The sequence below is a fragment of the Heptranchias perlo genome, chromosome 27, assembly GCF_035084215.1.
Source record: "Heptranchias perlo isolate sHepPer1 chromosome 27, sHepPer1.hap1, whole genome shotgun sequence".
NCBI lineage: Eukaryota > Metazoa > Chordata > Chondrichthyes > Hexanchiformes > Hexanchidae > Heptranchias > Heptranchias perlo.
The window spans coordinates 36,017,404-36,029,480 of NC_090351.1; the positions used below are offsets into that span (position 1 = coordinate 36,017,404).

The 12,077-nt window shown below is 43.9% G+C and overlaps 1 protein-coding gene across 1 annotated transcript in view; it reads left to right on the forward strand.

Annotated features, from left to right (window-relative positions):
* nfasca (neurofascin homolog (chicken) a) overlaps window positions 1-12,077 on the forward strand; it is a 113,743-nt gene that overhangs the window by 50,166 nt on the left and 51,500 nt on the right. The window contains exons 15-19 of the mRNA XM_068007659.1: window positions 812-936; window positions 3,035-3,079; window positions 8,495-8,596; window positions 10,093-10,290; window positions 11,702-11,772. Coding sequence (XP_067863760.1) covers window positions 812-936; window positions 3,035-3,079; window positions 8,495-8,596; window positions 10,093-10,290; window positions 11,702-11,772 — 541 coding nt within the window. The remainder of the gene's footprint in view (window positions 1-811; window positions 937-3,034; window positions 3,080-8,494; window positions 8,597-10,092; window positions 10,291-11,701; window positions 11,773-12,077) is intronic.

Here is a 12,077-nt window from a genome sequence, read left to right on the forward strand (position 1 = left end):
TCTACTGATGCATGAGAAATGGACACTTGGGGGAAGTACTGGAGGGCAACCAGCCCCTGTGGGGTCAGTACCTCACCAGCATGGGTCAGTACCTTAACTAGCATGGGTCAGTACCTCACCAGTATGGGTCAGTATCTTAACTAGCATGTGTCAGTACCTCACGAGTAGGGGTCAGTACCTTAACTAGTATGGGTCAGTACCTCACCAGTATGGGTCAGTATCTTAACTAGTATGGGTCAGTACCTCACCAGTATGAGTCAGTACCTCACCACTATGGGTCAGTACCTTACTAGCGTGGGTCAGTACCTTAACTAGAATGGATCAGTACCTCACTAGTATGGGTCAGTACCTTAACTAGAATGGATCAGTACCTCACTAGTATGGGTCAGTACCTCACCAGTATGGGTCAGTACCTTAACTAGAATGGATCAGTACCTCACTAGCATGGGTCAGTACCTCACCACAATGGGTCAGTACCTCACTAGCATGGGTCAGTACCTTAACTAGAATGGATCAGTACCCTCACTAGTAAGGGTCAGTACCTTAACTAGAATGGATCAGTACCTCACTAGTATGGGTCAGTACCTTAACTAGAATGGATCAGTACCTCACTAGTATTGGTCAGTACCTTAACTAGAATGGATCAGTACCTCACTAGTATGGGTCAGTACCTCACTAGTATGGGTCAGTACCTCACTAGTATGGGTCAGTACCTCAACTAGCATGGGTCAGTACTTCCAGGGGAGAAGGGAATAAAGTTGGGAGGAAAGGGGGAAAAATGGAAGTGTCTTAAGTCTGTCTTTACTTTCAGGATGAAGAAAGATGAGGATTCTTTAACAATCATCAATGTGTCTGAGCGAGATGAGGGGACGTATACGTGCGTAGCCAGCACAGAACTGGACAGTGACTCAGCCAAGGCACGCCTCACTGTTCTAGGTAAATTTAATGATCTTATTCGCTCTGCAATTCCAAACCGCAAGTTGGGAGTGAAGTGAATTTAATACCACCACTCTTCTAGTGAGGCAGAAATTGGACATTTCTCAATTTTTCATTCAAGCTCCATTCCCCTCCCCCATTAAAGGAAAAGGTGGAATTTTTTTTATCCCCACAGTACTCCGTCCAAGATCATAGCACAACTTCCTAGGCAATAGGGGCGTTTTTAAATGATGGACAGCCCTGAGGCTGAAGACTAATGCTTGAGCAGATGGGTCATCTGCTGGTAGTGCTTTTAACATGTTAGATGTTTAACTGGTTGGTGTTTAACCTGCTTTATGCTCGCTTGGTGCATTTTCACCGTTGTTGCCATGGTGACTGCTGCTTTTACGGCCTCCATCTTGTCGACTGAGCGTGACCCTTAGACCGTATGTTTATAGATTATTTATTTCAGGCAAGTACCATAATGCCTGAGCTGCCATATTAAGAGGAACAAATAAGAACAAAAGAAAAGTTAAGGATGAGAAAAGGTCCTTTGGCCCATCAAATCTCACCCCTTTAATGTCAGTAAAGGGTGTCTGGGTGGGTGGTCCATAGCAAGACCGGCACTGGAGGAGGTAGCAAGATGGTGAGGAAGGCAGATTCGGAACAATTCTGAGTTGCAGTATCTAAACCAAACTAGTCACAGGCCCATGGCAGACAGACCCTTTACCGAGTGTAAAGCTTCTAAGTGAAATCTGGTTTGGTATGAGTTATTGGTGGGAGGGGGCGCGTGTTTGGATCGTAAAGAGGAAAGGCAGTTTAAATCCCAAAGTTTTTTTTAGAAACCCAGTGACTAGAAGATCAAGGTGGTTTGAATTCTGAACATGGACCATCTCGACCAACCTTCCTGTTACTGGAAGGAACGATGCTGAACGTTTTAATTGGGTTTGATCTCTGACATCTGGTACCACATCTGGATGCCAATTCCCACTCAACGTAAGAGCAGTCCAAAGATGGAATAGGGAGGTGCATCACCCAAACAGGTTTCTCAGATGAGGAGATCCATGGGGGTTGTGGTGTTTGCACGGAATACGCATTGATTTTATATATTGGGCCTGACAACTTGGAAAATGGGCCTATTGAGCCTGTGCACAAGTAGCTGAGGGATAGACATCCAAGTGTGTAAACCAGCATCTTCAATATAGCATAACAGTGGTGGGCCCCTTAATTCAGGAGGGCAATTTGAGAAACTGTACAGCCCAGTGATGTTTTAGTGCTTCCAGCAACTGTGCTGGTAAAAGTTCACTATTTCCGCAGTTTGTATTTTTCTTCCCGTGTCATTAATTAAAGGGGCATTGTGGTCATGCTTGAAATTCCGATTCTATCGGAAGCAGAAGTTCAGGAAACCAAAGGTGATGGCCAACTCGTTCGGACAAACATCTGAGTACTTTCAGAGGTGGAGTCTCTGTGTAAAAGCATCTCCGTGAAGATCGTCGAGATAGAAAAATAACGGCACATGCCAAATCTTACTGATCATTCATTGTTAAAAATATAATACTGCTCCTAGAAAGACAGAAATGTTTGACCACGGTGCTCCTTCCATGGAAATTCAATCGCACCTGATCTATATGCTGCAACTTGAAAGGCCCTTTCATAGTATCGTAATCGGATACAGCACAGAAGGAGGCCATTCAGCCCATCGTGTCAGCTCTTTGGTCGAGCTAAATTGGATGTTGGTGACTGAGGTAAATTGAGGGCACCCAGCCATGTCATAATTCAGCCACAAAGTGGGGGAAGAGGAGACCACAAAACTGCAAGAATTTACGTAATAATATTTTTAAAATATGAATATAAATACAAAGTCGCTTTCAGGTGTGACTGAATGCAGTAATGGAGATGACTTGTTGGGGAAAGGTGTAACTGAGGGGAAAGCAGTCTGGGTGAACTGGGGGTTTGTCCTTCAATCACCCTGTCTGACGTCTCAGTTGCAACCCCACTGCACCTCTTGAATGTTGTCTGTTGTTGCTCAACTCGACTGGGATCTTTTTTTTTTTCAGTTGTGCTTTTTTAGGGATCAATGTGAAACTAAACTCTCTCAACCTTACTCTTACATTCACAGTTGTTCCTTCCACCCAAATTACCCCGCTTGCTGCTGTACTGAAAGGTAATCCGCTTACTAACTACATCAAACCTATTAACAATCCGTCCCGATAGTGAATGTGCGACAAGCAACATCAGACTCAACAATGGTGCAGAGGTCAAAGGTACCTGAGAACAGGCCTGGTTGTAAGTACGGCCTAACACCTTAATCGTGACAGGCACTACATTTCCTACAACGTTCCTGGTATTTTGAGGGGACGGTTTAACCAATGTATTATCAAAATGGTACAAGAAGTAACATGGTTACTGAAACTGTTTTCAGGTGTTATTTTTCTCCCTGGGGTTGCTCTCCTCCTAGGAACATAGGAATATAGGAACAGGAGTAGGCCATTCAGCCCCTCGAGCCTGCTCCGTCATTTGATAAGATCATGGCTGATCTGTGATCTAACTCCATACACCTGCCTTTGGCCCATATCCCTTAATACCTTTGGTTGCCAAAAAGCCATCAATCTCAGATTTAAATTTAGCAATTGAGCTAGTATCAATTGCCGTTTGCGGAAGAGAGTTCCAAACTTCTACCACCCTTTGTGTGTAGAAATGTTTTCTAATCTCGCTCCTGAAAGGTCTGGCTCTAATTTTTAGACTGTCCCCCCTACTCCTAGAATCCCCAACTAGCAGAAATAGTTTCTCTCTATCCACCCTATCTGTTCCCCTGTGGGCAGGATGGGACAACCTAGGTTGTAGAATCATATTTTATTTGTTCTTGGGATGTGGGCAGTGCTGGTATTTACTGCCCATCCCTAGTTGCCCTGAGAAGATGGTGTTGGTCCTTCTTCTGGAAGTAGTGATTGTTTGTAGAACTGTGTGGCTTGCTAGGCTACTTCGGAGAGCTTTGAAAATCAACCTGAAGATGTGTTTTAAAGGCAATCCAGCAGCTTTCATGACATTTATTTTTCTGGTGTTAGGATGCCTCCATATTGGTTGTTGATGTCAATCTATGTTCATCTGACAGGAGTAACACTCGAAAAGGATGGGCAGTTGGTTAGCACAAGCTTCTTTTGTTTCATGGACCTGAATTGATTCGAGTCCTAGTGTGACAGTACAGAAGTCTCCCTGATAAGAACATAAGAACATAAGTAATAGGAACAGTGGTAGGCCACACAGCCCCTCGAGCCTGCTCCACCATTCAATAAGATCATGGCTGATCTTCTACCTCAACTCCACTTTCCCGCCCTATCCCCATATCCCTTGATTCCCTCAGTGTCCTAAGTTAAATGATTTTGGGGTAGTTTCATCTCAGTTGCTTGTTAGTGTGAGTCAACAGGGTAAAACTATGCTTAATTCAGGACTATATAAGTTGACTGTTTCTTCCGGGTCACAAGAGCGATTGGGATTGAAAATGGAAATGTCAAATCGTTGGGGCAGGTGGTGCTCTTCTGAGATTGGAGCGAAGAGGGGATGTTGGGGGGGAAAGTAAAGGGAGTTTTACTCTGCATCTAGCCTGTGCTGCACTTAACCTTGGGAACAGTTGAATTTGATACTGGGTGCAAAATTTGGGAAATGGCCCTTTCCCAACACTGACATTCCTGATACAAAATTTGCAGAGCCCTGTTCTGGTGTAATCTTGGCATCAATGTACTGAGAGTGGGCTCAAGAAAGAATGATCAATTTTTATCAATTTACTGTGTGGGGAAAATCAGAGGGATAAACATGGCATAGCAAGTCAGTACCTCAAAGAGCCATGTCACTGCCTCTCCAACAAAGTCACCTTGGGCACCAAGAGCAGCATCTTGGTGGAATGGCTGAGTCACCTGTGGTACATGAAAGACTTGCTCTCCCCCACTTTTTTTTTAAGTATTTAATTTAAAAGCAAAGAAAGTTCTTTGTGATTTCTTTTCTGTATATTTATTCTAAAAAGGGAAATTTTTCCCCACTCAAGAATGCTAGCCGCAGCTGGGACTATCACCCAGATCCCTCAAGTGCATAATGCAACATAGCATTGCATTCCACTGTTGGGTATCATTGTGGTTAAAGAGGTAAGGTTGCATTGGTTGCTTGAGGTAGAATGTGACTTACCATCCTGGGACTTCTTCAGCCTCTCTGCAGGTCTCTGATTATCAGTACACCCAGTTTCACATAGAACCTGAGAGAATTCATCAGTAAGTGTCCCTAATGCCCACAGTAACCACAATAACATTACCTGATACACTAAGACCCCTGGTGTAACATGCATGGTTTATGGCCTCCTTTCTAACGGAACTCACATGACTGTGCCACACCCTCTGCCTACCATGGCCCTTACTACATCATACTCTGTTTTTTTTATATAGGCGGGGCTGGGGGAGAGGGAGGGGTTTACTGTACAGCCTAATCTATGGGTTTCTCAAGAAAAGCGCTCTTGATCGTTATGTATTGATAACAGGTGTGCAATTGGGATTCTCATCCCACCGATGATAATGAGGGGCAGCGTGGCTATGCTATTGGATCAGCAAAACTGGAACACCTAACCCATCACCATGGTGTTCACCATGGCGACACGATAGTCCAAGACAGCAGTGGGCACAAGTCAGTAGCTCTTTCTTTTATGGGGCTTCCACTGTGCCTGCCTCTTTAAGGTTATCGTTGTCTTCAAAGCACAGAGAGCACCCATATTCCCTCCTCTCTATGACTGTGGCCAATAGTGCATCTCCAAGTGTGCCCGGTGCGTTCCTCCTTCGTGCTAATTAGACTCAAAACAAAGTTTGGGCGCTGAGCTCTGGGTCCCAGCGGAGTACCTGTCCAGTATAATCCACACCAATTACCACCCCCACCCCCCCCCCCCGCCCCGCTAGCAGCACTGGAAGGGGAAGACCAGCCCCGTGACCTTCATATATTGCAGATTTGTTTTGGTATCATCGTTGGTGCATGGCACACTGCAGCACGTACCGTTAAGCTCATGTCCCAGTTTTGTACACCACAGGTGCTTGGTGCCTTGTAGAATCAGGAAGGGCTGACTGCCAGGATTGGCTGGTCCAGGAATGCCATTGTCAGAGTCCAGTGCGAACCTGGTCGGTTCTAATGCATGCTCTTTGGGTTTCAGCATCCGTTACCTTCCTTTCTCTATGGTGTCTCTCTCTTTCTCTCCCTCTCTCTTCTCCCCTCCCCCACCCTTTCTCTTTCTTCCTGTTCTGCACAGGAATCAGCCAACTGTGGTTAAAAACAATTGTTATCTGCCACCAAAGTGATTTAATTGAGTGGGTCCTGCTATCAAATAAGCAGACTATTTTATATAGACATGATGTGGAGATGCCGGTGATGGACTGGGGTTGACAACTGTAAACAATTTTACAACACCAAGTTATAGTCCAGCAATTTTATTTTAAATTCACAAGCTTTCGGAGGCTTCCCCCCTTCGTCAGGTGAACGATGTGAAACATTGTTCATCGTTCACCTGACATTAAAAACATCGTTCACCTGACATTAAAAACATCGTTCACCTGACGAAGGGGGAAGCCTCCGAAAGCTTGTGAATTTAAAATAAAATTGCTGGACTATAACTTGGTGTTGTAAAATTGTTTACAATTATTTTATATAGAGTATTAAAGCATAGAGGCAGAGAGTACAAAAAGCACGGAAGTTATACTAAACCTTTATAAATCACTGGTTAGGCCTCAGCTAGTGTACTGTGTCTAATTCTGGGCACCACTCTTTAGAAAGGATGTCAAGGCCTTAGAGAGGATACAGAGGAGATTTACCAGAATGGTCCCAGGGATGAGGGACTTCAGTTACGTGGAGAGACTGGAGAAGCTGGGATTGTTCTCCTTAGAGCAGAGAAGGTTAAGGAGAGATTTAATAGAGGTGTCCCAAATTATGAAGGATTTTGATAGAGTAGATAGGGAGAAACTGTTTCCACTGGCAGGGGGGTCGGTAACCAGAGGACACAGATTTAAGGTAATTGACAAAAGAACCAGAGGGGAGATGAGGAGAATTTTTTTAATGCAAAGACCCCGTCCGATTTACATTCCATTAAAATCAATGAAATGAAAATCAAGTGAGTTCTTTAACGGGTGGGCGATCCGCTCTGTCAGATTACCGCCCAGGAGGTGAAATGAAAGTTTACCGCAATTTGTCTTTCCATGGTTGAATGGGTACATCGTATGTACAAGTGATATGCATCCCCTTTACCAACAGTCTCCTGTAAAATCCATATACCAGGGTCTGCTCTTAAGTGTGCATCCTACAGATTAACTAGATGCCCACAGATATGCTATAAGAACGTGGCCATATTTCTGGCATTTCTGGCCTGTGGCTTAAATTGACTTGTATGTCACCAGTTCCTTTGTTCAATAAAAGAAACCCAATAATAACTCATTAGCCTCTATGCTATGAGGAAGTTCCACTCTTTAATATGTCTCATTATGTTGTACGAGGTGCCTCTCACCTCACTCTGAAAATCCCCTGAATGGCAAGTTTAAAAGTTTGAGAAATCAACATAAGTTCTCCTGTTGAGGATTATCAACCCAAATATGTCATTTTTATATAATTTTTCCCCCCTTTTTTATGTCTTGGCAGTAAAATTGCTCTCAGAATAAATCCACATATATCTTTCTCTTATTTTGCCCTATTTAAATATTGTCTCTGTCGTGTACTTCATTTGTTATTCACATCAGTTACATGCACTTGTGTATAGGGATACGACAGAAATAGGTCCCTCTATATATCCCTGAAATGGGAACAGTTGGGTTGGCATGATCTGCTTTGGGAAAGTGGGGTAGGGAAGGTTTAGCTAGATTGGGTTTGCGAAGGCTTAGGGTTGCTTTAGTTCATTTTGGTGTTGCGAGGTTGGGTTAAGTTCGTTTAGAAGATTTGGGGATGAAATTTGTCTTGGCGGCAACCTAAAACGGGAGACAGCAAATCGGCAGCTCGTTTTGCACTCCGCCCGAATTGCTTTTCCGTAGAAAAGGAAAATCGGAAGGACTGTAAAACAGCCTGCCGATTCAATATCTCCTGCTTTGCTCTACTGCCCATGGTGAATGTCACCCCCATTGCGTTTCGGAAACACGTCTGCACTCAAAACAATAACCGTCTGTTGCCTCCACTGACGTCTCCTGACCCGCTGAGTGTTTCCAGCATTTTCTGTTTTCGTTTTAGATAGGTTTTATTGGATTGGAGTATTTTGGTTTGGTTTTGAAAATTTGAATTAAGGTTTGATTGAGGAGGTTGAGTTATGGTTTGGTTTAGGAAAATTTTCGGTTTTGGAAAATTGGGTTAGTTTGGCTTGGTTTGAGAGCAGCTGGTTGGCTAGATTTGATTTGGTTTTGGAAGATTGGGTTAATTTGGTTGGTTTGGGACGGTTAGGTTAGTTTGGGTTAACTCAGCAAAATTGATCTGGGGAGGGTTTAGTTCGGTTTAGTTCAGGAAAATTGTGTTTGGGGTTTGATTGGAATGGGGAGATTCAGCTTGGTGCACTTGCTAAGCTTTTTTGACATGATTAATTTAGATCGCCCTGCACCTCCCCGAGATCTGGAGCTCACAGACCCAACAGATCGAAGTATAAGATTGACATGGATTCCTGGTGATGACAACAACAGTCCAATCACAGGTACAAAACTGGCATCTATATTAAGCAAGGCACAACAATGATTTTTATATTTCTTCTTGGCATTTTGAATGGTACCCAAAACTGACCACTAGGGATGGGGAAAGAGAACATAATTGGAGTTGTACGTACTCGAAAGCTGTCTCCTTAAAAAATCATTTATATATCAAGAGCTAATTTCGTAAAAGAAAAATTAAGATTCAACATGGATCATATTAACTGGAGGTCAACAGCCAGGACTGACGAAATCTTAAGTGTTGAGAGATACTTTCACAGAGCACAGATACGTAGAGTTAAAAAAAATAGTCACATCAGAGTCATACATCAAATTGTGAAATCTTTGAGTACCGATACTGTATGAAGTCCACATGACAACATAGATACTCAAGACCTGGGCCACAATCTTTTACAGCTATATTTGACCAGTGAAAGCTTGATAGGTATCACATATTTATTCCTGTGATAATGGAGATGCTGCACATAAAAAAGACCTTTTCTTCTGCATGGTTTCACTCATATAGGGTCATCTCCACTCAAAAGGTGTCCCACTCTGTCTGTAGGGTAAACTAAATCTAATCAACCTAATAGCCCTCCATGTGGAGCCTTGTACCACACATGTATTGCACACAAGGCTCTCAGAATTTTGGGTAAATGGTCCCACAACCTCCAGATAGATTCTACTCAATCATCTCAATAGACTGAGCGATATGTCCTTTTGGTAGGAAGAACAGTCGTGTTGAAGTGCCTGACTCTCACCTACTTTGTGATACAATTGAAACCATCACTTCCAACATGCAAGTGCAACCATTGAATAGCCTCCTGCACCTTCATGCTGTCGTCTAAGACCATGAAATTCTGAGAGTCCTTCTGCACCGGTAGAGCTACCTGGGAAAAGACGAAGAGGAACAGCCTTTAAATTTGTACAGTTCAATTCCTCAGGGAGCTAAGGGATATTTTTGAAGAGGTAATTCATCCCCTCTGAGATTGATTGCCTTTGTCTTGATGAGCCCTACGGCCTTCTCTAGGCTCTCATTGGAAGTCTTGCCAGGTATTAGCAGGCGCAGATTCTACTGGGGCTAATGTGGGTGATATTGGCGGAATTCCCAGACTAAACTGGGAATTCCCTCAGACATGCCCCCTCGCCTCCACTCACCCCCCCAGCGTAATTGGGCGGGTGGAAGACTCGCCTGCTTCCCCTGACCAGAATTGCGTGGGCTTCTTTCATGGGGTGGAAACCTGGCAGATCCACGTTTCCGCGCCAAATTCCAGATCCCCTCCTCCCCACACTGGTGGGAGATCTGCCCTCTCTCCGCTCTACCCGGCCCCCGGGAATTTCGGGACCTAATTGTCTGTCTCAAACTACGATAAAACTGCCTTGCATCACGGTACGGTGAACAGCTCAAAGGATCAAAAGGTTAAAGAGGGAGAAAATTGCAAGTGATTCCAATATGTTCCTAGAACCAGTAGTAGAAGTGATCTTGTTATTTCCATCTTTGCAGAATTCGTTGTGCAGTTCGAAGAGAACAAGTTTGAGCCGAGAAAGTGGCATAATTTGACCAGAATCCCAGGCAATATCAACTCTGCGGTATTGCAGCTTTCTCCATATGTTAACTACCAGTTCCGGGTCATTGCTGTGAATGAAGTTGGTGAGGGTGGGCCCAGCTTGCCCTCTGAACGTTATCAGACAACTGGAACAGGTAAAGATCCTGCCCTGACCTTTCTCTACCCTGTTTTCAATGGCGCAGCTCAAAGCCTTTAAAATGTGACATACAGTCTGACAGTATGACGTTACGCTGTGCATAGACACCACTGGCAAGGAGAGGAGCAATTATAAGACCATAACACCATAAGAGATAGGAGCAGGAGTAGGCCATTCAGCCCCTCGAGCCTGCTCCGCCATTCAATGAGATCATAGCTGATCTGATTTTTACCTCAACTCCACTTATCCGCCCTTTCCCCATATCCTTTGACTCTCTTGCTGATCAAAAATTTCTCTAACTCTGCCTTGAATGTATTCAAAGACTCAGCCTCCACAACTTTTTGGGGTAAAGAATTCCAAAGATTCACGACCCTCTGGGAGAAGAAATTCCTCCTCATTTCTGTCTTAAACGGGCAACCTCTTATTCTGAGACTATGCCCCCTAGTTTTAGATTCCCCCATGAGGAGTAACATCCTATCAGCATCTACCCTATCGAGTCCCCTCAGAATCTTGTATGGTTCAATAAGATCTCCTCTCATTCTTCTAAACTCCAATGAGTATAGACCCAACCTGTTCAATCTTTCCTCATAAGACAACCCTTCCATACCCGGAATCAACCTAGTGAACCTTCTCTGAACTGCCTCCAATGCATGTATGTCCTTCCTTAAATAAGGGCACCAGAACTGTACGCAGTACTCCAGGTGTGGTCTCACCAGCACCCTGTACAGATGTAGCATGACTTCCCTGCTTTTATACTCCATCCCCCCAGAAATAAAGGCCAATATTCTGTTTGCCTTCCGGATTTCCTGCTGCACCTGTATGTTGACTTTTTGAGTTTCATGTACGAGGACACCCAGATCCCTCTGTACTGCAGCATTTTGTAGTATTTTGTAGTATTTCTCCATTCAAATAATATTTTGCTTTTTTATTTTGCCTCCCAAAATGGATGACTTCACATTTTCCCACATTATATTCCATCTGCCAAATTTTTGCCCATTCGCTTAACCTGTCAGTATCCCTTTGCAGACACTGTGTGTCCTCATCGCAACTTGCTTTTCCACCTATCTTTGTATCATTAGCAAATTTGCACCTTCAAACTCAGAGGCGGGAATGCTATCACTAAGCCAACGGTTCACTCATCGAGGGTGATGGTATTGACATAAATGTACCCTATAGACCAGTTGACTGTTGACGCCACAGAACAGTTGAATTAATTTGTCTTATGCAACTTTTAAAAAGTTCTTCCACCTGGTCTCGTCGCCAGCTCCACCCTCTTTGATTGGGGGCTTTGTAAAAGGTGCCAACCCTTCTGTGACCTGGAATTAATTGGTCCAATAGGTGCAGTGCATCTCTGCTTCAATTCTCTGAATTCAATGGAGAGGGTTGTAATATCACTTTATGTTTCCCAGCTCCTGAGATGAATCCAACTGATGTTAGAGGGGCAGGAATATCACGATCCAGCATGGAGATCAGGTGGACGGTAAGCACAGTTTGTCCAGTTATTGCACACGTCTCATAAAAACCTTTTTTTTTAAAGCACTAGCCAAGGCGGCCTGTGGAGGGAATTCCTAACAGACAGTCTGAGGGAGATATCTAACTGATCGCTGGAACATTTTCAGGGAAATGTCTAACTGCTCGCTGGAACAGTCTGAGGGAGATCTCTAACTATTATCTGGGACAGTATGAGGGAGATCTCTAACTATTATCTGGAACAGTATGAGGGAGATATCTAACTATTATCTGGGACAGTATGAGGGAGATATCTAACTATTATCTGGGACAGTC